Genomic DNA, 24,103 nt, shown 5'->3' on the forward strand with positions numbered 1-24,103 from the left:
CAGCTTCTAGAGCAGAAAGATGAGGGGCCAGGAAATATGTTCTGCTTTTAAGGCAGTGATTCCTAAACCTGATTTTACAACGACTTCACAACTAATTCACTTAGAGAGGTGTTCTCAGATCTTCAAATTAAAATAAATTTTAATAGGCTTTAACTGAAAAGTAAATGTATCATGGTACATTTGGAGGAAAGAAGCCCCTAAAAAAAGGAAGGAAGGGCTTCAGGAATTTATGGGGGGCTTCAGGAAAACTATGAAATGGAAAAATATAATAATATTATGAAGATTATGATAAAATCAATGGTTTCAATAAAAGTTATATGGGTGCTAAAAATACTGAAAAAGTTAAAATTTGGAGAATTTTTTCAGAGAAAAGACAGAACAATACTCTTTAGAGGTATAAAATCAATAAGGGTCATATTTCTTTAAAAACAAAGGGGCTTGGAAAATTTTCATTGTGCTAGACTTGTTTTCTATTGGACATTGTTGAAATTGTTGAAATAAGAAGTGTCATTAATTCAGGTTTGGAAATTTTCTTGTTATAATATTTTGATTGAGTGGTAGGTGTTTTGACAGGATTTGATCTGAATACACACACAAACATTCAAACACTCACTCACTCAATCACACCAGCTCTCCTTTCTACTTCACCAGGGATAGAATAGGAAATGGGTTTATTCTGCAGCATGAGAAATGTAGACTAGGTTTTAATAAAATAAAATTTAAGTGAACTTTCCTTCTCTGGAAGTCTATAACAACAATAATAATATTTGAAGATTTAAAAATCACTTTAAGCATACCATTTTATTTTATACTCAAAACAATCATGGGAGATAGGTGCTTATTTTATAAATAAGGTAAACTGGGACTGATAGAGATTGTGACTTGCCCAGAGATAGTAAATGTCTAGTATTTATGAAATATAGTTGTGTTTACTTCTCGATTCTTATTTTTTATAAAGAACGAATAGGACTTTTTCCTTAATATTCTATTTAATTCTCCCCTTTTCCACACTGTAAAAAAAATGAATGAAAAATAAACTTCCAAGAGACCCTAAATAAAAAAGGAATCCATGAGGCAGAATTCAAACTCAGGGCTTTCTAACTTCAACTCCCACACTCTATCTACTGTACCACCTAGTTGCCTCATCTATCCAAAATGCTTTAACTCCTTGCCTACAAGGCAGAAGGATGACTTTTGTTAATCCAGTGACTATTATTTAATGCACTGCATAACTACTGAAGGAGGACAGAGTCAGGCCTAGTCAGAAAGACTTGGGTTCAACTCTTGCTTCTGATACATCCTGGCTGTGAGATTCTGGACCAAACTTCTCTGTGCCCCAGACAACTCTTTAACACTACACGTTTCAGAGTAGTTGCTGATCTGTATTGATAGAAGGAGTTTTCTCTTGGAGAATTCCCTATATCAATGAAATCAGAGGTCTAATCAAAATAAACTCACAGCTATTGCAACAGTCCTTAACTAACTTAGGTTTTCCAAAAACTTTCATTCTGTACAAACAAGGGCAAATTGTTTTTCATTTGGAATCCCCGTGTTGGTCTCCCCCAGATGATGATGTACATATTGTATCTGAGTAAGTAGATTGCAGAAGCATGATTTCTTTTTTTATTTAGGATCACTTCAGTTTATTTTTATTATTTTACAATGGGAGAAAAATTAAGATTAAGGAAAAATCCCTTTCACTTTTTTAAAAAATTAAGAATAGAGAAGTAAACAAAACAAAACAAAAATAAATATGTCTATAAATAGTTAAGATTTGCAGATTTTAAATGATCTGTTATGGTCAGTTAAAAAAGAGATTATTAAAGAGATGGAGGAGTGGGAAAAAATAATAAAAATGAAATGTAGAATAAGAAAGGGAGGAAGCCTGATACATGAGGGGAAAAGAATCAAGGGGAAAAGCTATTCTAGTCCTTCTAGATTTCACAAAAATCTCTGCTATTTTAACCTTGAAGCTCTTCTCACAATCAACCATACCAACTGCAAATCCTGGGCACCCAAGCTCTAGTTATTTCCTCCCTAGCCTTATCCAGTGACATTATTCCATGGAGAATCTATCAGCCCCACAAACTCTGATTTCCTTCTTCTCTTAAATCTCAAGTCAACTCACTATGACTTCAGACCTTTGGTGTGAGCCCTATCCCAAAGCACATCTGGCAATTCTTTCCTATCAGCTCCTCCACACACTCTCTTCCTGCCAGTCCCATTCTATCTGATAATCCAGGAAAAACCAGCTCTGGAAGCCTCAAAAGTTGGTCATAGCTATTACTGTGCTGCATGTGCTTCTTAGGTTGAATAAAACTATGAGCTAGACCAAAGATTTTCAAATTGTGGTCTGATAGCCACTGGAGGTTTCTGAGATCCTTTCAAGAGATCCCAGAGTTCAAAACTCTTTTTATTATAATACTAAGATGTTTTAATTTCTAATGTAATAAATATCATTCTATTTAACCCACATAAGTAAAAATCATTTTAACACACACACACACACCTTCTTTGGATTTGGAATTGATTGTGAAACATGGGAGACACTAGCACAGGACCCCCCAATATGGTGTACCCCCATTAGAAAAGGCATTGTGCTATATGAATAAAGTAGAGTGTGGTGGCTCAAAAGTAAAGTGAGATAAGCAAATTTAGAGCCATTTCCACGTGAACTGTCTGTATGGACTATTTGTGCCCATCTTATGGTCTCATATCAATCTGATCTGCCACAGTTGGACACACTAACCACAACACAGTGATGTCATTTTGGTCTTCTTTGAGCGGGAAGGACAATAACCAATAATTTCTAAAAGTGTAAAGAGATCTGGAGACCAAAAAGTTTGAGAACTAGTGTGCTGGTCAATTTTTAGGATCATATTATTTGGAGCTGGAAAGAAACTTGGCGATAATTTAGTCTTAAACTACGGTTCTCAACCCCAAATGGGATCTCATAACTGAATGTGGATGTTGCAAAATTATGATTTATTATCAGTATTTGTGTGATTTGTATACCTTTTTTATATCCCTATATACCCAGAGTCACATAAAAACTTCTCAGGAGAAAAGGGATCACAAGTGGAAAAAGCTTAAGAAACCCTGATCTAATCCAGCCCTCTCATTTTACAGCCAAGGAGAACAGAGAATCAGAGATGTGCCATTTGTCCAAAGCCACAATTTGAACCCCGGACCTCTGGCTTTTCAATCCAGACCTCTGTGCCTTATAGCATGCTACCTCTTTAAAGCACAAATAGCCACAAAGCTGGACTGGCCAGGAATCAGATTCAGCCAGTGCTCCAAGTAGGTTAAGAGCATGGGTAGTCTATGGATGACCAGTCTTGTGGTACCCACTACCAAGTGTCCAAAGAGAAATGTGTACAAGTTTGGCTGCTGGACTCACCATCCTGAACGTGCAGTAAGAGATACTCATGTTTTAAATATAAGACATGAAGGTATGATACAGGCAAAGGGTCTCTTCTAGCAAGTTGAGTTACTATAAAAAAAAAAAATAAAAGGGATGGGTATGAGAATACTATGCAACTGGGAAAGAACCAAGAGAAATGGGATTAAAAATAAACAAGTAAGGGCCAGGCCAGTCAGACAGAGGTTGCTGGGAAAGGGAGAAAGTTTATGACTAGGAGTCCAGGGAGAGTGTCCCAGGTCTAGCTCCAATAAGCAGGGCTGCCACAGAGTTAGGACATCTGACTCCAAGGGATCTGCCAGCAGAGACTAGCTGGATGATGTCATGGCTTTGTAGGAATGGCTGGGTGTGAGATGGGCAGATCTGGGTGGGAACCAGAGCAAGGCAAGGCTGATTTGGCTGTGGCCCAGTGGTCAGCCCAGCTGACTGCTGTAAAGAAGCTGGACTTACTGAACACTACCAGCCTTTCAATAAAGTGCTGAACAAGGCGGAGGTGACATATCACATAACCCTGCATATGCTGGTGTGTGCCTGGGGGATGGGGAGATGCAACAAAGAGCAAGGAAAGCAAACAAAAGATTTTTGAAACAGATTAGACCTAGTGGCTCCCTGTCTCTGGCTTTCACCTCTTATGAGTTATATAATGAGTTACATTATAAAAGGCCTTTTTCTATATATTCTCCTTTTAGTAAAAACATACTTGTACCTCCAGTTTTCTATGTGTAAAAAGTCCTCTGTGCCCAAAACAAGACATGCTGACATATTTTTGGACCTTTGTATCAATCAAGGGAATGGCAATATTAACTTTGGGAGGCCATGAACTAACAGAGACTCTTCCTCTTTTAAAATAATTTCCCCCTTTTTTCTCCTGAGACTCTCAGATCTGTCTGGCATTTGAGAGCTGCAACAGTGATGTGGTTGCAGAAACAGCTACAACAACATCAGGGAGGGTCATTTCAGTCACCTTTTAGTTGTGATGGCATTCGTGTGCTTTTTATCCTAGATACTTTAGGATCTGATCAGGGCCTCTGCTCTCTTAGTGGCTTGCCAGAGTATATTTGAGAGGAACCAGATACGCAGAGGCCACATCTTCTCAGAACTTTGCTTTTGACAGCAACCTTTTGCTGAACCACAAATGGATAAATAATTTGTTTTTAAAAGCCAAGTTAGCCATCAGCAGGAAAGTAGCATTTCACATCTCAGTTCAGAAAAACACAAGAATAAACTGGTTTTTGCTTGGTGTGAGCAGCTCCACATGGGCCTCACCTGGCAATTTGGAGCCAGAGTAGTCTATCAATAATCAATTGTGTCCACTCATTAATCTATTAATGTCACTCCATTCCACCAGAAGTCATCTATATAATTGCAGTTGATGGATTTGAGCACCTGGGTTTTTAAGAAAGTTAGAAAATCTATCTTTAATCTAGAAGCTATACAGAAAGTGGCAGATTGTAGAAATGTCTTAAATTAAAGATAAGAAATTGAGAGCCCAACAGCAGGATTGAGTAGATTCATTTCACCCGCTCACTAAGACTTCTAAAAATGCATCTCTCTCAACTGACCTGCCCTCATCTCCCTCTCTCCCTATCTCTTCAAGTGAATACAATATACTTTTAAAAATAACATAAATGTGTGCTCAGTTTTTCTTTCAGAGAAGGACCAATTGAGAAAATAGAAGAAAGGAGAGGAAGGGAAGCTAGGAAATAGCTTGACAAACCTATGTCACTGATCTGTTATTTATGCTCCTGTTACAAACAGGTAGTTGAATCTTTCTTTCTTTCTCTCTCTTTCTCTTTTTCTTTCTTGCTCTCTCTTTCTTTTTTTCTCTCTTTCTTTCTTCCCTTTCTTTCTTTTTACTCTATCTATAGTAGATAGAGGATGAGTTCTGGAATCTAAGTTCAAGTCTGAGCTCAAACACTTACTAGCTGTGTGATCCTTAAAAGTCCATTCACCCTATTTGCCTCTGTTCCTCATCTGTGAAATGAGCTGGAGAAGAAAACAGCAAACCACTTTAGTGTCTTTGTCAAGAAAACCCAAAATGGAGTCACAAAAAGTTGGACAAGACAGAAATGACTATGCAACAACAAAAGGAATTAAGTTCACAGTGCATGCTTATTTATTTGAAGGAAAGGGAAGACATTGGAGAGGAATGTTCTAAAAATAAAAATAATGATCAGACACAAATTGCAAAAAGTTGGTACAAATATGGTACAAAACACAGGGAGTGTAGGTCAGCGTTATTAAGCAGGGAAAATAAGGGAGAAAGAGGCAGAGCAGAAAGAAAAAGCAAAAGCTAAGATCTGGTGGCACTTGAGTTGAGGTGCCATTTTTAACTATCTTGTCTGAACATCCAACTACCGACTTTGAGCCATTATCTGGTTCAGCATTTGCCTGACTTTAAATGGCCCTCCTGGAGTTTGACCTTCTCCTTGACATAATCTTTATCATCTATGGTGCCCAGATTTCTGCTTGGCCTGGCCTGGCCAATTTCTAAAGTTTCTTTGCCTGAGTTCTTAATCCTTACCCATTAGGCCTTCCAGGATTCAATTATTTTGTATTTGCCATCTGGTTGATCCCTCACTTGGCCCTAATTCTAAACTGGGCTACCAATCTCCTAACTGCCTTCAGTTATTAATTTTCATATATCCTCTCATCCTTCATTTTTGTTAGAAGTCTATCATGGCTCTTATCCAAAAAGAGCCAGACAAGAGTAACTATGATCAGGGGTCTAATTCAGTGGAGAAACAGAATGAATAACAAGATCAGCAAGAAATAGACTTCAGTCCAAAAAGTCAATAAGCCCAGGGACAGATGTAGATACTGCAAATCCAAGCGGTGAGGAGACCCTACTCCAAGTCCAGGCATTTTGTGGCAACAGGAATGGGGCAAAGTATAAATAAGGAGTTTGGGGTCTGGATCAGGATATCCAATCCAAATGGGAAGGGACCAGAAATAATGGCTAAGTAGGCAGAATAGTTTAAACTAAATGAAGAAAGGACTTTAGCAAGTGTGGAACAATGCAAGGAAGCAAGACTTTACCACCATCAGAACAAGGTTATATCTATGATTCAAGGACAAAAGTTAAGCTATACTCCAACCTCATCTCGTATTCTTTGAACTTAATGGGAAATAGGCAATCACATGCAAACTATGAGCCAGAAAGGCAGGACTCACCTCACAGCTGTCCATGTAGTCAAAACAAACAATTATGGCAAAGAAGCTAAGCTGACTAAAGCATCAAGCCAATGTGGCGCAGTGGATCAAGTGCTGGATTTGAAGTCAGGAAATTCTGAATTCAAATATTACTATAAATACTATCTGGAATGTGGAAATATGTTTGGAAGAATTGTATGTATTTAATCTATATTGTATTACTAGTAGTCTAGGATGTAATACAAGATTTTGCAAGAGTGAATGTTGAAAACTATCCTTGCATGTATTTTTGAAAAATAAAAAGCTATTATTAAAAAAAATGCTTCTGGCTTTGTGACCCTAGGTAAGACCCTTAGCTTCTCAGCCTTAGTTTCTTTATCTGTGAAATTAGCATCTACCTCCCAGGATTGTGATGAGGATCAAATGAGAGCACACATGTAAAGTACTTGACAAATCTTAAAAGTGTTATATAAGTGCTAGCTATTACTATGATACTGAGCTGATTTCAAACTTCTTGGTCACACCTCTTCACAACAAACCTCCAGAAAAATCTCAGAATCCAGCCTTTTTCTATGTCTCCCCGCTATTCTGCCTTTTCAAACTTGTCTTAGCCTTTCTAGTACAAACCTATGTCACTGATCTGTTATTGATGCTCCTATTACAGACAAGTAGTTGAATCTTTCTCTTTTCTTTTTCTTCCTTCCTTCCTCTTTCTTTCTTTCTTTTTCTTTTTTTTATTTCTCTTTCTTTCTTGCTTGCTTGCTTCCTTCCTTTCTTTGTTCCTTTTTACTTTTTCTTTTTTGTTTGCTTGCCACTGGCCATATATGGTGCACATATTAAAAAGGCAGGAATGTATCTATGCAGAGGACAATAGCCTAGACCTCTCTTTGGACTTAGCTTTTGTGATAACTCAAATTCATTTATGTGGCAGACCTAAGGCATTTTAGGATTCTAAGAAGCACAGAAACAGCATGGTCCAATAGATAGAGAGATAGCCTCAGTTCTAAAGACATGCATTCTATCCCACCTGTAACATATTCTGGCTGGGTGACCTTGTTGTTGTTTAAACATTTTTAAGCTGTGTCCAACTCTTCATGACCCCATTTGAGTTTTTCCTCATCAAAGACAGTGGAATGATTTGCCATTTCCTTTGCCATCTCATTTTACAAATCAGGAAACTGAGGCAATCAGGGTTAAGTGACTCAACCAGGCTCATGAAGCCAGATTTGAACTCAGGAAGATGATTCTTCCTGCCTTCAGGCCTGGCACTCTGTCTATTGTGCCACATAGCTGCCCTTATGTGACTCTAGGGAAGTTACTTAACTTTTCAGTGTCCCAGGCAACTCACTAAGACCATAAATTTAGCAGAGTAGGTACTCACTGATTAATACTGGTGCAGGAAGTTTTATCAAAAACTTGATAAAATCAAGTTCCAATTTTGGAATGGGAGTTCCAAAAGCAACTGAAATCAGAGTTCAAGTACCAAAAAAAAGGCCATGATGTTGCAGTAAGTCACACTCACATAGGCTTGCAGAGTGTCTTTCAAAGAATCCCCATGAAATGGGTCTGAAAGCATAGACTCCCTCTAAGGAAATGAAACTGCGAGTTGTAAGGATTTTCTGACTTTAAGGTAGACAAAAACTTATGATAGATTCCCTGCCCTTAGTGATCTACAACTCAGGTAGAAAAAGAGAGAGACAGAGAGAAAGAGATGGATACAGAGACAGAGAGACAGAGAGAAAAAGAGACAGAGACAGACAGAAAGATAGAGAGCTGGAAAGACAGAGATAGACAGAGAGGAGAGGAGAGGAGAAAGGAAGAGACAGATACAGAGACAGAGAGAAGCTTCCAGATACTCATTAACTGGAACTAATTTGTGTTCTAAAGAACTAAGGGAAGGGAGAGAGGGAAGAAGCTTCTTTCAGAGGGGAAATGTCTTTTATTAGGGAAGACTATGAAAACTGATAAACTTTCTTCATGAAAAGAAAAGCTACTAGTTGTTGACTTTTTTCTCCTAGTCCAGTTTGAAAGACTTACCTTTCTACAAGAAGTATAAGAAAACAAACAAAACCTCAGAGTTTTAAGCTAAAAGAAAAATGGCAAAACCATTGCTTCCTAATATGGAAGAGAAGCACCTCATCAATCTCAGGACACCAGCTGCAGCCCTAAGTTGGAAGCTGAGAAAAACTTCTTAAAATTGTTTTCAAACTTGGGTTTCTGCCTTTCAATAACTAAAGAGACCAGCCAAACATCATGAAATAGCGGTGATGGAAAACCAACAGAGAGCAAGCTCCATCAAAAAAACATTATTCTAGCTTTTGTACTTGCAAAAACACTTATTAAGCTATAGTCACTGTATTAAAGGATATGGATTTTAAAAAGAAGGCAAAAGAATGTTCCTGCCCTCAAGGAGCTTCCACTCTAATTGGAGAGACAATTTCAATGAAGTTCTTATATACAACATATATAGAGGGTAAATTCAAGGTTATACTTGAGGGAAGGCACTGGGTGGGGGCAGCTGAAGGGATGGAGGGAAGGGGAATAGGAAAGGTCATTTGCAGAAAGTAGAATTTGAGCTGAGACTTAAAGGAGGTTAAGGAAGCCATGAGATGAAGAGGGAGAACATTCTTGATTTGAGAGACAGTCAGTAAAAAAAACAAGGAGTTGAGGTTTGGAGTATTATATCCAAGGAGCATCCAAAAAGTTTGTGTTGCTCAATCATAAAATTCATGAACAGGAGCAAAATGTAATTATGATTGGAAGGGCAGAAAAGGGCTGGAATGTAAAGGGCTTTAAATGCTAGGCAGATTTTCTAGAAGTAATAAGGCACCCCCTAAAGTTTATTCTGCAGGAAGTGTGGGTTTGGTGAATTGGAGGACTGATGATGAACACTTAAACAAACCAGTATTTGTTTTGCTTAGGATTTGTATACATGCTGACAGAAAAATAAAAGATTTACATTTTAATTCTTTTTTTGTAAATATTTAATTTACTTTGATATTTAGGTACAATGCAGAGATATATAACATGATAGATAGGGAAATCAAGAATTTCCATTTTATTAGTTTAGTGTTATCCTTTACTCAGTCTAAGGACCCCTGGATAGTACACTGAATAGCATGCACCAGGCCAAAAGTAAGAATTCATCTTTCTGAGTTCAAATCTGGCCTCAAACACTCACTCTGTGATCCTGGACAAGTCACTTAACCCTGTTTACCTCAGTTTCTTCATCTGTAAAATGAACTGAAAAAGGAAATGGCAAATCATTCTATTATCTTTGCCAAGAAAACCTTAAATAGGTTACAAATATAACCGAAAAAGAACCAAACAGCAAATTATCTAGTCTGAAGTGCTCAGCATTTCCAGGGCATGTTCTGTCTACCACACATCAAAACTTCTGAAAAGAAAGGGAGGATTAAATACTTTTCCTGGTGTGGTATCAAAGTATCCCCTTTCCTTTCAGGAAAAGAAAGAAAGGAAATAGCCTGAATGGAACAGACAGACATCAAGAGAGAGAAAGTGGTGGCAAGGAAGAAAGGCCCAACCCCCAGACGCCATACAGCTGCATAAATAAAGAAATGTTCCCTAGGATCTGAATGGGTAGCTACAGCCCAACAGAGTTCATGGATCATAAGATACAGCATTAATTGTCCAATCTAAAATCTAAAATGTTTTAGGAATTCATTGATTGTGGGTGGGCCGGGGAGAGAACTTCATAGCATTAAATGCATCACAGACTCCTGATTTGTTAGATTAGATCTCTATATAATTGTTTTTTGAAGAATCATACTTACCTCAATGTCCATATTTTATAGATATTAAAGAAAGCCTTCCTGAGAAGCAGACGGCATAGAAAGCTCATCTGACAGTCTGCAACGTCTGGGGTCAGATATTCTCTTGTCTACTACCTGTTTCACTACAGGAAAATTACTTGACTGTTCTGAACTCTAAAAATCTTTCAGAGACTCTAAGTCACAGTTGAAATTTCCATACCAGGAGCCTCTACCACAAAACACTCAGAGATTCAGATAATGTTGATCGTAACATGATTGGGGTACTCTTCCATTCATTTCTCTTTGACAAGTACAACAGCAATTTCATCAAAACTTCACTGACAATAAATTCATGTATACTATATAACTGTTACAATTTAACCAGTTCTCCCTCTCACCTTCAACTAGGGGAAAAAATTGCTCCAATATCCAGGCATTGGTTTTAATATAATGTACCCAATTTTCCTATTTATTTTTAAACCACCAATGAAAGGGAGTTACTTGGGAGTTCTGAAAATCTTTTTTTATATATTAAGAAAGAAAAGCATACACTTTTGGCCCAGCAATTTCCAAATAGTAGATAAATAAGTCTAAGGAAATCAATGACAAAAAGATCCAAATTATGTCAAAATATTCAGAGCAGCACTCTTGTGGCAGCAAAGGACTAAAAACAAAGTGGGTGCCCATAAAGTAGGGGAAAAAACCCATGGTATGTTAATGGAATGGAAAGAAATGACAATTATGAGGGATTCAGAGAAATTTAATGAGCTCTACATGGAGTGCTGGAGAGTAAAATAAGTAGAATCAAGAGAACAATATACACAGTGACTATAACAATGTAAATGAAATAATCACTAAAGGGAAGTTTAACTGTGTAATGGAAAACCAATGAAGGTCCCAGAAAAGAAAAAATGAAACATATCACCTCCCTAATTCAGAGAGATAGGGGCCACTCTGATATGGTTTTTGTTTGATTTTCTACTTGTTTTCCTTTATCACAAGGAAGAGTTCAATCTGGTGAGGGATAGGAAATGCCTTTGATTTAAAGACAAAAGACATCAATAAAAAGGTTTCAAAATAAGCGGATAAACAAAACACACCTTTGAGGCAAAAGAGAGAGGGGGTGCAAATAGAAAAAAAAAATTAGGAAAAAATTCACAAAAATCCAGAGATAGTCATAAACAATAAAATTGACACAAGAAAATTCATATTTACCAAACAAGCAACTCAAGTAATGATGACTCACTTTAAAAGACAATTCTTTAAATACTGAGTTCCCCAAAAATGATCAGATTAGCACATAGTTCTTCAGAAATACATTTACTGCACAAAGAGATGGCACCCTGGAAATCTGACAACAAACAAAATCAGGATGTCAACATCCCAAAGAGTGAATGGTTTAGTTAATGTCTTTTTTAGTCTATGGAATGCATATATTTTAAACCCTGTCAACTGGGGTGGGGGGTGGGGGTTGGAAATTTACAACTTTAAGGATATTTAAAACAATTCATCCTTCCTAACTTCTACTTAGTTTCTGGATGTTTCTAGCCAAAAATACAGTATCTTCAAATATAGGTAAATGCTATTGTTGTTTGTTTTAGGTTCTTAAAGAGGAGCAATTACAACTGGAGGGTGATGTCTTAACTTTCAAGTGAACTGGATTTAAGTGAGTCAAGAATGTGCAAAATCATCAGCTTCACTCTCTCCTTTGGAGTCATCAGAGTCCAGTGGAAGACACAGGTCAAGATGACTGGAGATGACCCAAGATGCAGTGTGAGACCTTGTCTGTTTTAAGCTAAGATCTTTCCCGGGTTAGTTTGTCTGAGTCAAAGCCCATTCAGTAATTCAGTAATTAATAGAAATTAAGACAAAACATGGTCTAATTTGCCTTCACAAAAAAAATCAGTCTGGGAGTGAAAGATCCTTAGAGTTCCTTACCATAATACTTAAGTGAATTAATGCTTTTATGATGAAGTTTTATTAAGGAATCTGATTGTTGCTGTGAGCAAATGCTGGCGCGATTTCTCTCTCTTTTTCTATGTACAACGTGTACCTATATTCTCCTGAGACCACAAGAAAGGGTTCTTTCCTCTCTGACAACGCAGGTTCAGTATCTAGAGCCTTGTTTTGAACAAAAAATCCTTGTGATGGCTGTTAAAATGTCTTGCCTCTATCACCCAGTTTCAATTACTGCAATAATGAGTAAATACCCCCAGCCCATGCCTCTTCTGGAGGCAAGATTTTGGCAAAATGGCACAGGAAAGCTTGGTAGGCCCATGGATCTGGAGGTAGAAAGGACTTCAGAGGCCATCTAATCCAGCTCCTTTATTTTACAGATGAGGAGACTGAAGCCCATTGGGAAGGCTGAATGAGATCATGTAAATAATGTGAGAGGAGACCCCACTGTCCTTCCTGCTCTGTGGCCATCTTCATGCCATGCTGCTGCCCACCTAACCCACCAGCACCCTACTTCCATCTCTAGGTCATAGAACAATAATCAGAGCTACTCTACCAATCCTGGGAAAGACAGACACAGATAGACACATTCACAGAGACACAGGCAGAAACAGAGTCACAGATACAGAGAGAGAGAGAGACATAGACATAGAAAGAGACAGAGAGAGACAGAGACAGAGAGAAACAGACAGACAGACAGACAGAGACAGAGAGAGAGGGAAAGGGAGAAGGAGAGGGAGGGAGGGAGGGAAGAAGGGAGGGAGGGAAAGAAGAAGGGAGGGAGGGAGAGAGAAAGGGAGAAGGAGGAGGGAACAGGAGAAGGAGAGTGAGAGAGGGAGGAAGGAAGGGAAGGAAGGAAGGGAAGGAAGGAGGGAGGGAGAGAGAAACAGAGACAGAGAAAGGGAGAGCAAACATTTATTAAACCCTTACTATGTGCCAAACACTGTGTTAAGCTCTGGGAACAAAAATACAAGCAAACAAGATGAATCCTGCCCTCAAGACCCTTACATTATAATAGGGGGCACCAACATATAGATAGAGAGGTAGAGAGGTAATTCACATGGAGGCATGGATAAGAGGCAGATAGGATGTGGAATAGAGGCCTGGGTCCTGATATATTCGTTTGTTTATTTTTGTATCTTATAGTTGCAAACCACCTATTCAGAATATTTGTTAATCATGGTGGAATCTGTAGATCAGAACCCATAAAATATGAAAAGCTAAAAAGTATCTATGATTTCAGAGATGGGCCCACTAAAGCATTCAGGCTTAAGGAGGGAAAGACTGCTAGAACTATCCCAACAAATAAACATATATTTAATTAAGAATATAATTTCTCCATTGTTGTAGATATCACTAAAGAGGTTTTGAGTACTTTATGACAACCTTTGAGTAGCATGATATTTTCTGACAATATGGACATTTGAAGAACCATACAATCAACATTTGTATGAAAAAGCATACAATCAACAAAATATTTGTTTTGACCTTATGTGGCGCATCTTGCAGAACACTTTATTGTTTTACCCACAGTAATACAAGAGATTGAGGTACCTTAGAATTATTTTCCATATTAGGACAATAACAAGAAACAAAAATACTCACTGCCCAGATTATGATAGGTAATTTAATAAAGAAATCCATCAAATTTTTCTAAAAATAATAACATATAAGTACTTCAAATGGATAATGAACTGAAGACCACATTAAGTAGGTCAAAGCTAGAGCATATTTGGAAAATATTACAGTGTATTCAATGCTTCCAAGTTGTTCACTGCTATAATTTGTGGGCATCATTTTTTCCTTAGCTACTGGCTACTTTCAAAAAAAAAAGTGCTGCTATCAGTGTTTTGATGTTGGTGGGACTTTTTTTCTTTGACTTTCTTAAGGTACATATCTAATCAGTGGGATTAGTTACTTTTTTAGCATATTTCCAAATTGCTTTCCAAAATAATTGTACCAATTCACAGTTAGCAATTCTCTTTGAAAATTTTTCTTTTGGGGGCAGCTAGATGGCACAGTGGATACAGTACTGTCCCTGAAGTCAAGAAAACCTGAGTTCAAATTTGACCTCAGACACTTAATACTTCCTAGCTGTGTGACCCTAGGCAAGTCACTTAACTCCAATTCCCTCAGGGAAAAAAAATTCTTTTTGGTAGTTTTATTTTCCCCTCTCTTTAGTTAAAAGTTTAGTTAAAGTCTCTCCAAAGAATCAGCTTTTAGTTTTATCAGTTTTATAATCTGCATAATAAACTTTTAAAAAACAAATCTACTATATGCCTACCAACTGGGCCTGACAATTCCAATTGAAAATATAAGAGAAATATAGGAAAAAGGGGTTGCCTTAAATGAACTTATAATCTCATAGGAGCAAAACCTCATTCTATGCATGCAACTCTCAGAGAATACAAGAATATATGTATACAAATGCCAAAATATGTGGAATTAAGTTTCATGGAGAGGGTAGAATTTGAAGTGGGCATTGAAAAAGGATTTGGAAAAACCACCAGAGGCCAATTCAGGTAGAGGTGGATTCAAAAAGAGAAAATACTGTAGCTATTCTCCCAACTTCAAAAACAGGGATGGGACCAAGATTGGTTCAATACTTATTTCTGATAGTTTATCTGTGCTACCATAGGATAGTGATTTAACACCTAAGTTACCTACTACCTTCGAGTACACACACACACACACACACACACACACACACACATATATATGTTATACATGTACATAAGATATATACAGTGTTTTGTAAATGTTGGTTATTGTCATTATTTCTATAACCTAAAATTAAAATAGCTAAATTTGAGCTCTGAGTTCTGGCTCTAGCACTCACTGACTGCATAATCAGAGACAAGTCACTTAACTGAGTCTCAATATTTTCCAGTCGTAAAAAGTGAATAAGTATTACCTACTGCCTAGGATGATTGTATGGAAAGTGTTTTGTAAAGTACCATGAAAATCATCTACTATAATACCAGAAAGTATTTCAGTCAAAAAAAGAAAGCAAAATATTTTGATATGACTTATTCTTTGGTGGTAAATGCATCTCCTTCCCAAGTGCCCAGAAACCACCATTTTAACAGGATCAACAAATACATTTCTGAGCTGTGAAGAGTAAATTTAATTTTTATAAATCATTTGAAATAATAGTATGAGCCAATGAAGCCTGATTCGACTAATCAGTCTCACACCCCACCCCTTTAGCATGCATGTGTGTTGTGTTTTTAACTGACCCAGGAAGCATGGTGTCTCCCTTTTACAGCCACTTTTTCATTGTGATACAAGTAGAATTAAGTTTCCTGGCTCCCTGCCCTTCATTCCTTATTTGGTAATTTGGAGGCCGCCACCATTTTAATGTTTTATCTCACTAGTGACAGCTTAGTCCCCTATTCATGCCATGTCAATTCTTTGTCTAAAAACTCTATTTAAATTTGAGCCCTGGATAATTCTTGGGGTGTCTGCGATCAGAATGCCTATCCTACAGCCCAGATGACCAATTATCCTGTCTGTGGAACTTTGAACAGTGGGGGCCACAAACCAATCCTATTCTCCATCAGTATCTGTTTTCATTCCATAAGTGTCCTCCACGGACAGTAGTATTTAAAAATAGCTCCCTCCCCTTTTATACTGCACATATTTAACTGAAAAATATCAATTTAAAGAAATTTTAGCTAAATATTAACAACATAGATTATTAAATACTGCCCCCCCAAAAATACTTCATAATATACAAAAAGACTCATTTCACTGAAAGAATACATGCATATATATACTCATATTATGTATGTTTATCCTATATGCTTGAGTATTTGAGTATGTATCCAATAAATCCTCACACATTCAAAGATAGATTTTTTTCTCCTTATCCAAATCCTTAACACTATAAATATCTTTTACTAATCTCTTTTCAGACATTTTTAATTTAGGTTTTGAAAAAATAGTGGAAATAAAATGACCTCCATTGCTATTGGCAGCAAATAATGTGCTGTTTCTTTAGAGCTTAGGCAAAGATAGAATTAGCAAAGAATTTATGAAGTTTATACACATCCCCTTTACTTCTGCCAGAACTTTGTTGTTTAGTCATGTTCAGTTCTTCATGACTTGTGATTTTCTTGGCAAAGATGCCAAAACAGTTTGACATTTTCTTCTCCAGCTCATTTTACAGAGGCAAAGAGGGTTATGTGACTTGTTCAAGTGATATGACTCACAGAGGTAGTAAATATCTGAGGCCAGATTTGAACTCATGAAGATGAGAGATTCCAGGCTCCATCTACTGTCCTCTATCAACGCACCACCTACCAGAATCACAGGATGAATTTTTATAGGACATAAGGTCAGGAACTAGCTCATTTTTGTGTCTCTATCTCCAGCCCCTGGCACATAGTATTCACTTTATAAATGCTTGTTGATAACTGAGTAGGAGAAATGCTTTAGCAAAATTGTTAATCTTTTGATTGCTGGCCAGGAAGGTTAAACAGCCAATTGTTTCCCTTTGTTCTATTTGACTTATAAGTGTTGGTTATAAGAGAAAAGGGAAATAAGAAAGAGAAGAGAAAGAAATAAAGTTAACATCAAAACTTGAGGATAGGATTCAAAATGTTTTCCTAAACAATTGACCGAATCAAACGAATCATAACAGGCAGGATTGATTCCAGTGGACATTAAGAATCATCTGTAAATCAAGACACATTAAGCACATGCTAAGGATTTCATGAAAGATGTTTCTATTCTTAGTGGTTAATTACAAAATTCAGAATTGGAAGGGATCTTCAAGGTGACCTACCAGGGCTTTTTACACTTTTCTACTCATGATACCATTTTGTCCAAGAAATTTTTATATGACACCAGGTATATGGGAGTATAAAATAGGTACATATATCAAACATTTACTGATAACAGATCATAATTTTACATTGTTATACAACCCCATATGGAGTCAAGACTTAGAGTTTAAGAAGTTTTGACCTAGTCCAAATTCATACCATATAACTTATTCAACATCTCTGATCCTCCAAGTCATGTACTATGTGGAAAAGCTTTGGCAGATTTTCTATTCATTAACACTTCACAGGATATTCTATAACTCTCTTTAGGCAGATAAAAATTTTCACTAATGAAAGATGATTTCCATTCCACACTCTATTAATGTAACTCATATATCTAAAACCCAATAAAGTTTCTGATTTGTACATCATTTGGTCCCCCAAACTACCACATCTAGCTCTTTAACTACACTTGATGGCCTCACCTATTAGCGTATTTCTGACACCCAGCATCTATTATTGCAAGAACTAAGAACAGCATGCTAAGAGAAACTCTTCGCCAGAAAGAAGAATGTCCTGAGTTCCAGTCACAGGGCATAGACATCTCTCTTTAATGAAAGACTAATTTTGGGTACAATTGGGGACTTGGAAGAATATGAGGAGAAAACAGTTTCTCCTTTTCTCTTTCTCTGAATGGACACAGAGGCAAAAATTGGACCAAATGCAGGTTATATTATAGCTATGCCCTGTGCACTCCTTCCTTATCATCACCTCCTAAAGTCTTTTTCTTCTTTTAAAATGCAACTCAAGTACCACATTGTGCATGAAATTTTCCCTAATATTAGTCTGTCAACAAAATGTAGGATATCAGATCCTGAGTTGCAGTAAGAAAAAATGGAGGTAAGGAAGCTAATGAGCAATAGTAGAGGTAAATTAGAATAAAAGGAAATTATTGGTACTGAAATCAAAAGAGTTCTCACTGTGACTCTGTCTCTGACAGACTAATTATGTAGCTTCAAGAAAGCTACAATTTCTCAATCACAAATTAACCTCTCAAATGGGCTTAATAATAGCTGTACTATCTGACTCAGTACAAGACCAGCAGTGAGGAAGACCAATCTTCCTGAGTTCAAATCTGGCCGGGACACTTATTAGCTGGGTGACCACTTAACCCTATTTGCCTAGGTTTCCTCATTTGTAAATATCAATATTTTTGAAATCACTGAAAATCAGAAGAATGTTGAGTTAATTAATTCAAAATTAGAGATACACTTTGGCACTCATTTTACTCTAAAATTTGAAAAGCACAAAATTTCAGAACCCAACTCTGCAAACTGATGGATCACTATTTGTACAACAAACAAAGACACCTTGTACATTTAATTTCAGTGTCTACTATGATTACTCTGTTAATATACAAATAAACAAAGTATCTTTTCCCCCCCTGGTTCCAGGCATATTCCCTACTGTTTCCCATTGCTTAATTCTCTTTATAAAAAATGTATAAGTTGCTCAGTCAATAAAGTAGCCAAAAAGAAACTATTTTAGATCTCATAAAAAAACAGGAGCTCTTATTACTGAAAACTCTTTTTTGCAAAAGACCAAACTCTGTTGATTTAAGGTAAACAAATTTGCATTGGAGAAAACTACATTTTTTTAATCATAGCAGTCAGTTATTACATTGATGAACAAGAGAATTGAAAGTACAATCTGAGATTCAACCTCAGCTAGTACAGAAAATATCAAAGGCAGAGATGACTAAGCCTGAGATACTTTGCTGAGGCCACAGAGTCCAGTGGCTACAATAATAGTTCACATTTGATTCACATATTTTATTTTATTTGAGCCTAAGAAAACAACTTTGTGACAGACATAAGGAGGCAGAATTGTAAGTGAGAAATCAGAAAGGCTGACAGACATCCAAGTTCCCATAGGTAATCAGTGGAAGGACCAAGATGAAAAAAAAAATAGTGATAGATAGACAAGTAGACACATACACATGCACATATACACATATGCACAGGTATGTACATGTGTGTACATGTATGTACACATGCATGTGTTCTTTAAAAGATGATGGAGAACTACACTTCCACAAAGAACAGAATAGAAAGAAACTGTTTAAACTACACTTCGGTTCCAAAGACCTTGTGTACCATTTCAGGGGTAATAAAAAGGAGCTCTTCCCCATAAACCAATCTCTTCTTCCATTAATGCCTCAAATTCTTCTAAGAAAGACAAACAAAACCTTTCAGGCCAAAATTAGAACTAAGGCTTAAAGTACTAGTTCCAGAGCAGATGTAAGCAAATTGAAATTGATTTCAAGGTGAAAACTCTATGAAATCCTTATTTAGTCCTAATAGAAAAGTGAGCACAGGTAACTAATAGAGCAGAGTTTTAAAAGTACAGAAAATTTACATTTCATTAGGGTGACATAAGACACGAACACTACAATAATTTTGGATTTTCTTGGCAAATACACTGGAGTGTTTTGCCATTTCCTTCTCTGACTTTTCAGATGAATAAATTAAAGCAGAGTTAAGTGACTTATCCAGGGTCACACAACTAGGAAGTATCTGAGGCTGAATTTAAACTTGTCAAGTTAAATCTTTCTGATTCCAAGCCCAGTGCTCTGTCCACTGCACCACTCAGCTGCCCAAAGCTTAGGCTATACTCCTCCATTTAATATAAGATGGAGAATGTTATGGACAAAGAAAAAAATATTCTATGAAATTTTGATGTGTGTTATATTTGGAATAAATAATTGGGGGTGAGGGCATTGTTATAATATGATTCCTACATCTCCCAAACAAGGTATTAAAAAAGTGAAAGGTGAAGAGAGGTTAAAAAAAAGGACAAAATTTTAAGAATACTAGTGATAAGTGGTAGAGGGAAGTGGGGAGATATAAATTAATTATGACTTAATCTGTGAAAAGCAATGAATATTATCTGGCCACCAAAATGTGGTTATATAGAGATGCTGTCTATGCATGAAAAGTAGAGAGAGCAAGCCCATGTTTATGTCCTATTATTTAGCCCTCTCAATGAGACCTCTGAGCATAGATTGGGGCCTGCTTTTCCTAGAAGTTTCTCCTCATACTATCAAACGCTCTTCTGGAATACATCTTCCATGGGCTAGATCCACAGCTACCATAGGCAGATACTTATTGGTCTACAAACCATTCCACCCCCAACAGCTGTCAAACAATTACAGCCTATCCCTTAGCGAAACAGTTAAGCCTTTTGAGTTAAACATATTTTCAGATTTCTTGAACTCTTAAGGAACCTTTACATTTTGCTTATCTCCAATACCCATAAATTACCTATATGCATCAAGAAGGCATGTCAAAATATTAGTCTAGTTATACATCTTAAATTACCTAAACTCCCACTTTGTTTTGTCTGTTTCACCAAACCCTTTTTTTGGATGTTTTACAAATAAAATAAGCTTCAATAAGCCCTAAGCCTTAAGCTTTACACACACACACACACACACACACACACACACACACAGAGTTCTCTTATTAGCAATGTGTTCCACCTTGAAGATAAATAGAGGATCAATTTTATATATCTTAAAACAAACTTTTAGAAAATTCATACACATCATGTTTTTTTAATTGACTTAAAGTCACACTGACAGGGATAAATAGTTAAAACTCAGCACTTAATACTAGGCATCATACACTAAAAAGTGTATGTAAGTATTTGAATTAGATGGTTGATGACGGCTTAGTGTTTTTTTTAAGGATCTCAATTCATGAGACAAAAAGACCTTTTATTTTTCCAGTTTCATTCATCAAGATTTTGAATATACTGTTAGGAGAGAGAAAAGGCCCCTTAGGCCGAAGCTTACTGCTGGAAGACTTACATAAAGAGGCACTTCACGGGAGCTCAACTCCATTATTTCAGCATCTGCAACAAAAACAAGTCAAAAGAATTACTGAACAAGGTACCATGGAACAAGTCAGCAAAGTCTCTTTCAGTTTACTCCCTTAAAATATTACAGTTGTATGTACTGGATTATTTGCTGTCTAGGGGAGGAGATGGAGATTTTACAAGGATGAATGTTGAAAATTATCTTTGCATATATTTTGAAAATAAAAAGCTATTATTTTGATAAGAAATGAATTTGATAAGAAAAAAATTATGATAAGAAAAGGACTACAAGCATTAAATAAGCAATAGGCAGAAAGTAATGTAAATGAGAATTTATTTTAGAATTTGTTGAAAATTTACTAAGAGATTATAATTTACTATTAGAATTTGTTAAGAAATGACACAAATATTTGGAACTATGCCCAAAGGGCTATCAAACTCTGCACACCTTTTGATCTAGCAGTGTCTCTACTAGGTCTGTACCCCAACGAGATCATAAAAAAGGGAAAAAACCATATGTGCAAAAATGCTTGTAGCAGCCCTTTTTGTAGTGGCAAGGAACTAGAATTGTGTGGATGCTCATTGAGGAATGGCTGAATAAGTACATTCACAGCTTGCAGAAGCTTGACAAAAAGAACAAGGAGAGCCCAGCTGTTACTGGGGTTGAGTTTGGCTACAGCTTCATCCTATAGAAGAAGCATCAAGTTTGATGGTAGCCAAGGAGACCTCAGAAACAGTATAGAAACTGAGGGCTTTTACACAGAAACAAGTACCAACTCAAATTCAGAACCTGAAGGCAGAGGCCCCAAAGCTCTCATTAAAAGAATGAGGAAGGCAGAAACATGACCACATATGAAAAAATGACTTAAATTTCTACCTGGCAGGAAAATTTCTTCTCCCTTCCTATATTATTCCAACTTTCCTTTAGGATTCCAAGTAATTATGTCCATATTAAGGAAAAAGATTATTGTTCATTCAGTTGTGTCTGACTCTTCATGATCCCATGGACCATAACATGCCAATACGATCCATTGGGTATTCTCAGCAAAAATACTGGAGTGGTTTGGCATGTCCTTCTCCAGTGAATTAAAAAGATACATGAATGCTTTTCATTTTTTGCTGAAAAGAATTATTTCTCTGAAGAGAGGAAACCAAGTCCTCCCAAAATAAAGTAGGTGATTTGTGCAAAGAGATTTTAAATGTCTGAGGTGGTTTCTTATTCATTTCTTTTGTTTCCAAATCCAGGGTCTCCTCCATTATATCAAGCTCCCTTTCTTATTACAAAACAATAATGACTTTCTTTTTTTTCCTTTCACTAAGAAATTTAACTACATATAGAAATTTCTTGTCCCTAAAAGAGTTGTGGAGAAAATTCAAAGAAGAAAAAAAAAATACTCAGTATTTTTTCCCTTTACTTTTTTCATATGAATTCCCCTTTTACCACAGAGAGCAACAAGTTCTGAATTCATGTGTAGAACTGAATGACTAATCCAAGAAATTTTTACTTCAAGCTTAAGAATAAAAGAGAATTTTATATTTGCTAGACAAGTTACAACTGGCTGTTCCTTGTGCATTATCTCTCTGCCCTAAATACCAGGCAGAGAGGCCCCATTGCACTTCATTATTTTGTAATAATAAATTTTCCATTGAGATTTATGAAACATTTTTTAATGTAGAAGGTGACACTGAAAATATTTAGGATACTCTAGAAAGGCTTCATGCTGGTATAGCTTTTTTTAAAAAATAACACTATAGTTAAACTTACATTTTCCTAAACAGTTTTCTTTCCAAAGGTGGTCTGGCTGGTCCTGAGAAAATGTTTCTGGCATAAAACTTTGGATTTAGCCATATTTTTGATTTACAAAATTTTGTTGTTTCTTAATTTGGTACCCACAACCAAATTCTGACAAATTCTGAAATATAGGATATGATGTACAACAATATATAGTACTGTTGTTGCCAGTTTATAGTACCTGGCATTGTATTGAACATTCATGTCTTTGTTACAACATATAAAATGAAATATTAGAACATGCTTGACAATAAGTATGAAAAGGAAGAATATAAAATAATGACTACAAAGTAAGAAACAAGGAAGGAATTTAGGCATTTTTATGTCCAGACATAGTGCTAAGCACTATATAAATCTCATTTGATCCTTACAAGAGATGGGTGCTATATTTATCTCCTTTTTACAGTTGTGAAAATTGAGGCACATGGAGGTAAAGTGGAACTGACCAGGGTCACATCACTAGTAAGTGCCTCAGGTCACATTTGAATCCATGTCTTCTGATTTCAGGCCCAAACATCTATCTACTGCACCACCTAGCTATCTCCAACTAGATCTGACATAACACTGGCCAGAACAAACCATTTCTTTGTTTTTTGAAAGGCAAAGTTTCTCACATTTCAACATCCAAATAAAATACAACAAATGATCCTTAAGAAGGGGAAAAAATATGACCTCAAGTTTGTGCATCCTTGTGCATCCTAATCATTCTTTGTGCTTAATAACATGCTCCTATAAAACCCAGCAAATTGGAGGTCAAAAACAACAACAAAAACAAACAAACAAAAAAAAATCCCTGGATTCGCATGCCAGTGCTGCTAAGCTCTTTGGCCCTGAACAAGTAAATTCACCCCTTTCACCATCTTAGGTTCCTCATACAGGGAAAGAATTAGGCTAAGGGATCCTTGAGATTTCTTCCCACTAATATAGGAAATAATGTTAGCCTGATCAAGTCATATTTCACATGCTCATAAAGATATTCTCTTGTCCAGATAAAATAACAATCTAGGACAAGCAAAATGATAAGTATTTTGGATTTCTTTTGCTTATGCTATCTAAGGAGAAAGAGTAGGCCAAAAAAATTAGATAAAATGGTCAAATGTTTGCTTAAAAATAAAAATGAGACATCCATAAAGTAGAATGAAAAAAGACAAAAGATTTTTGTAAATAAACAAGCTGATGAAAATAACAAGTCTGCAAAAAATATTCTTTTTAGAGCTATTGAACTATTCAGACACACAGAGCTTAAGATGAAATGAACAACTGAACTATGTAATGAACTCTGATTATGAGGAGTTGCTTCAAGATTAAAAAAAATAAAATAAAATCAACTGTACAATAAAACCTCACTAATTCAAATTGG

The 24,103-nt window shown here is 36.4% G+C and overlaps 1 protein-coding gene across 4 annotated transcripts in view; it reads right to left on the bottom strand.

The window, feature by feature from the left end:
* The window catches only part of ARHGEF28 (Rho guanine nucleotide exchange factor 28), a 352,261-nt gene that overhangs the window by 279,238 nt on the left and 48,920 nt on the right, over positions 1 to 24,103 (bottom strand). For all 4 annotated transcript variants that reach the window (XM_031966506.1, XM_031966499.1, XM_031966513.1 and 1 more), the window contains exon 3: positions 20,944 to 20,987. In XM_031966506.1, the coding sequence (XP_031822366.1) occupies positions 20,944 to 20,976 (33 nt within the window). In that variant the 5' untranslated portion in view covers positions 20,977 to 20,987. The remainder of the gene's footprint in view (positions 1 to 20,943; positions 20,988 to 24,103) is intronic.

The sequence above is a fragment of the Sarcophilus harrisii genome, chromosome 1 (genome assembly GCF_902635505.1).
Source record: "Sarcophilus harrisii chromosome 1, mSarHar1.11, whole genome shotgun sequence".
Lineage (NCBI taxonomy): Eukaryota > Metazoa > Chordata > Mammalia > Dasyuromorphia > Dasyuridae > Sarcophilus > Sarcophilus harrisii.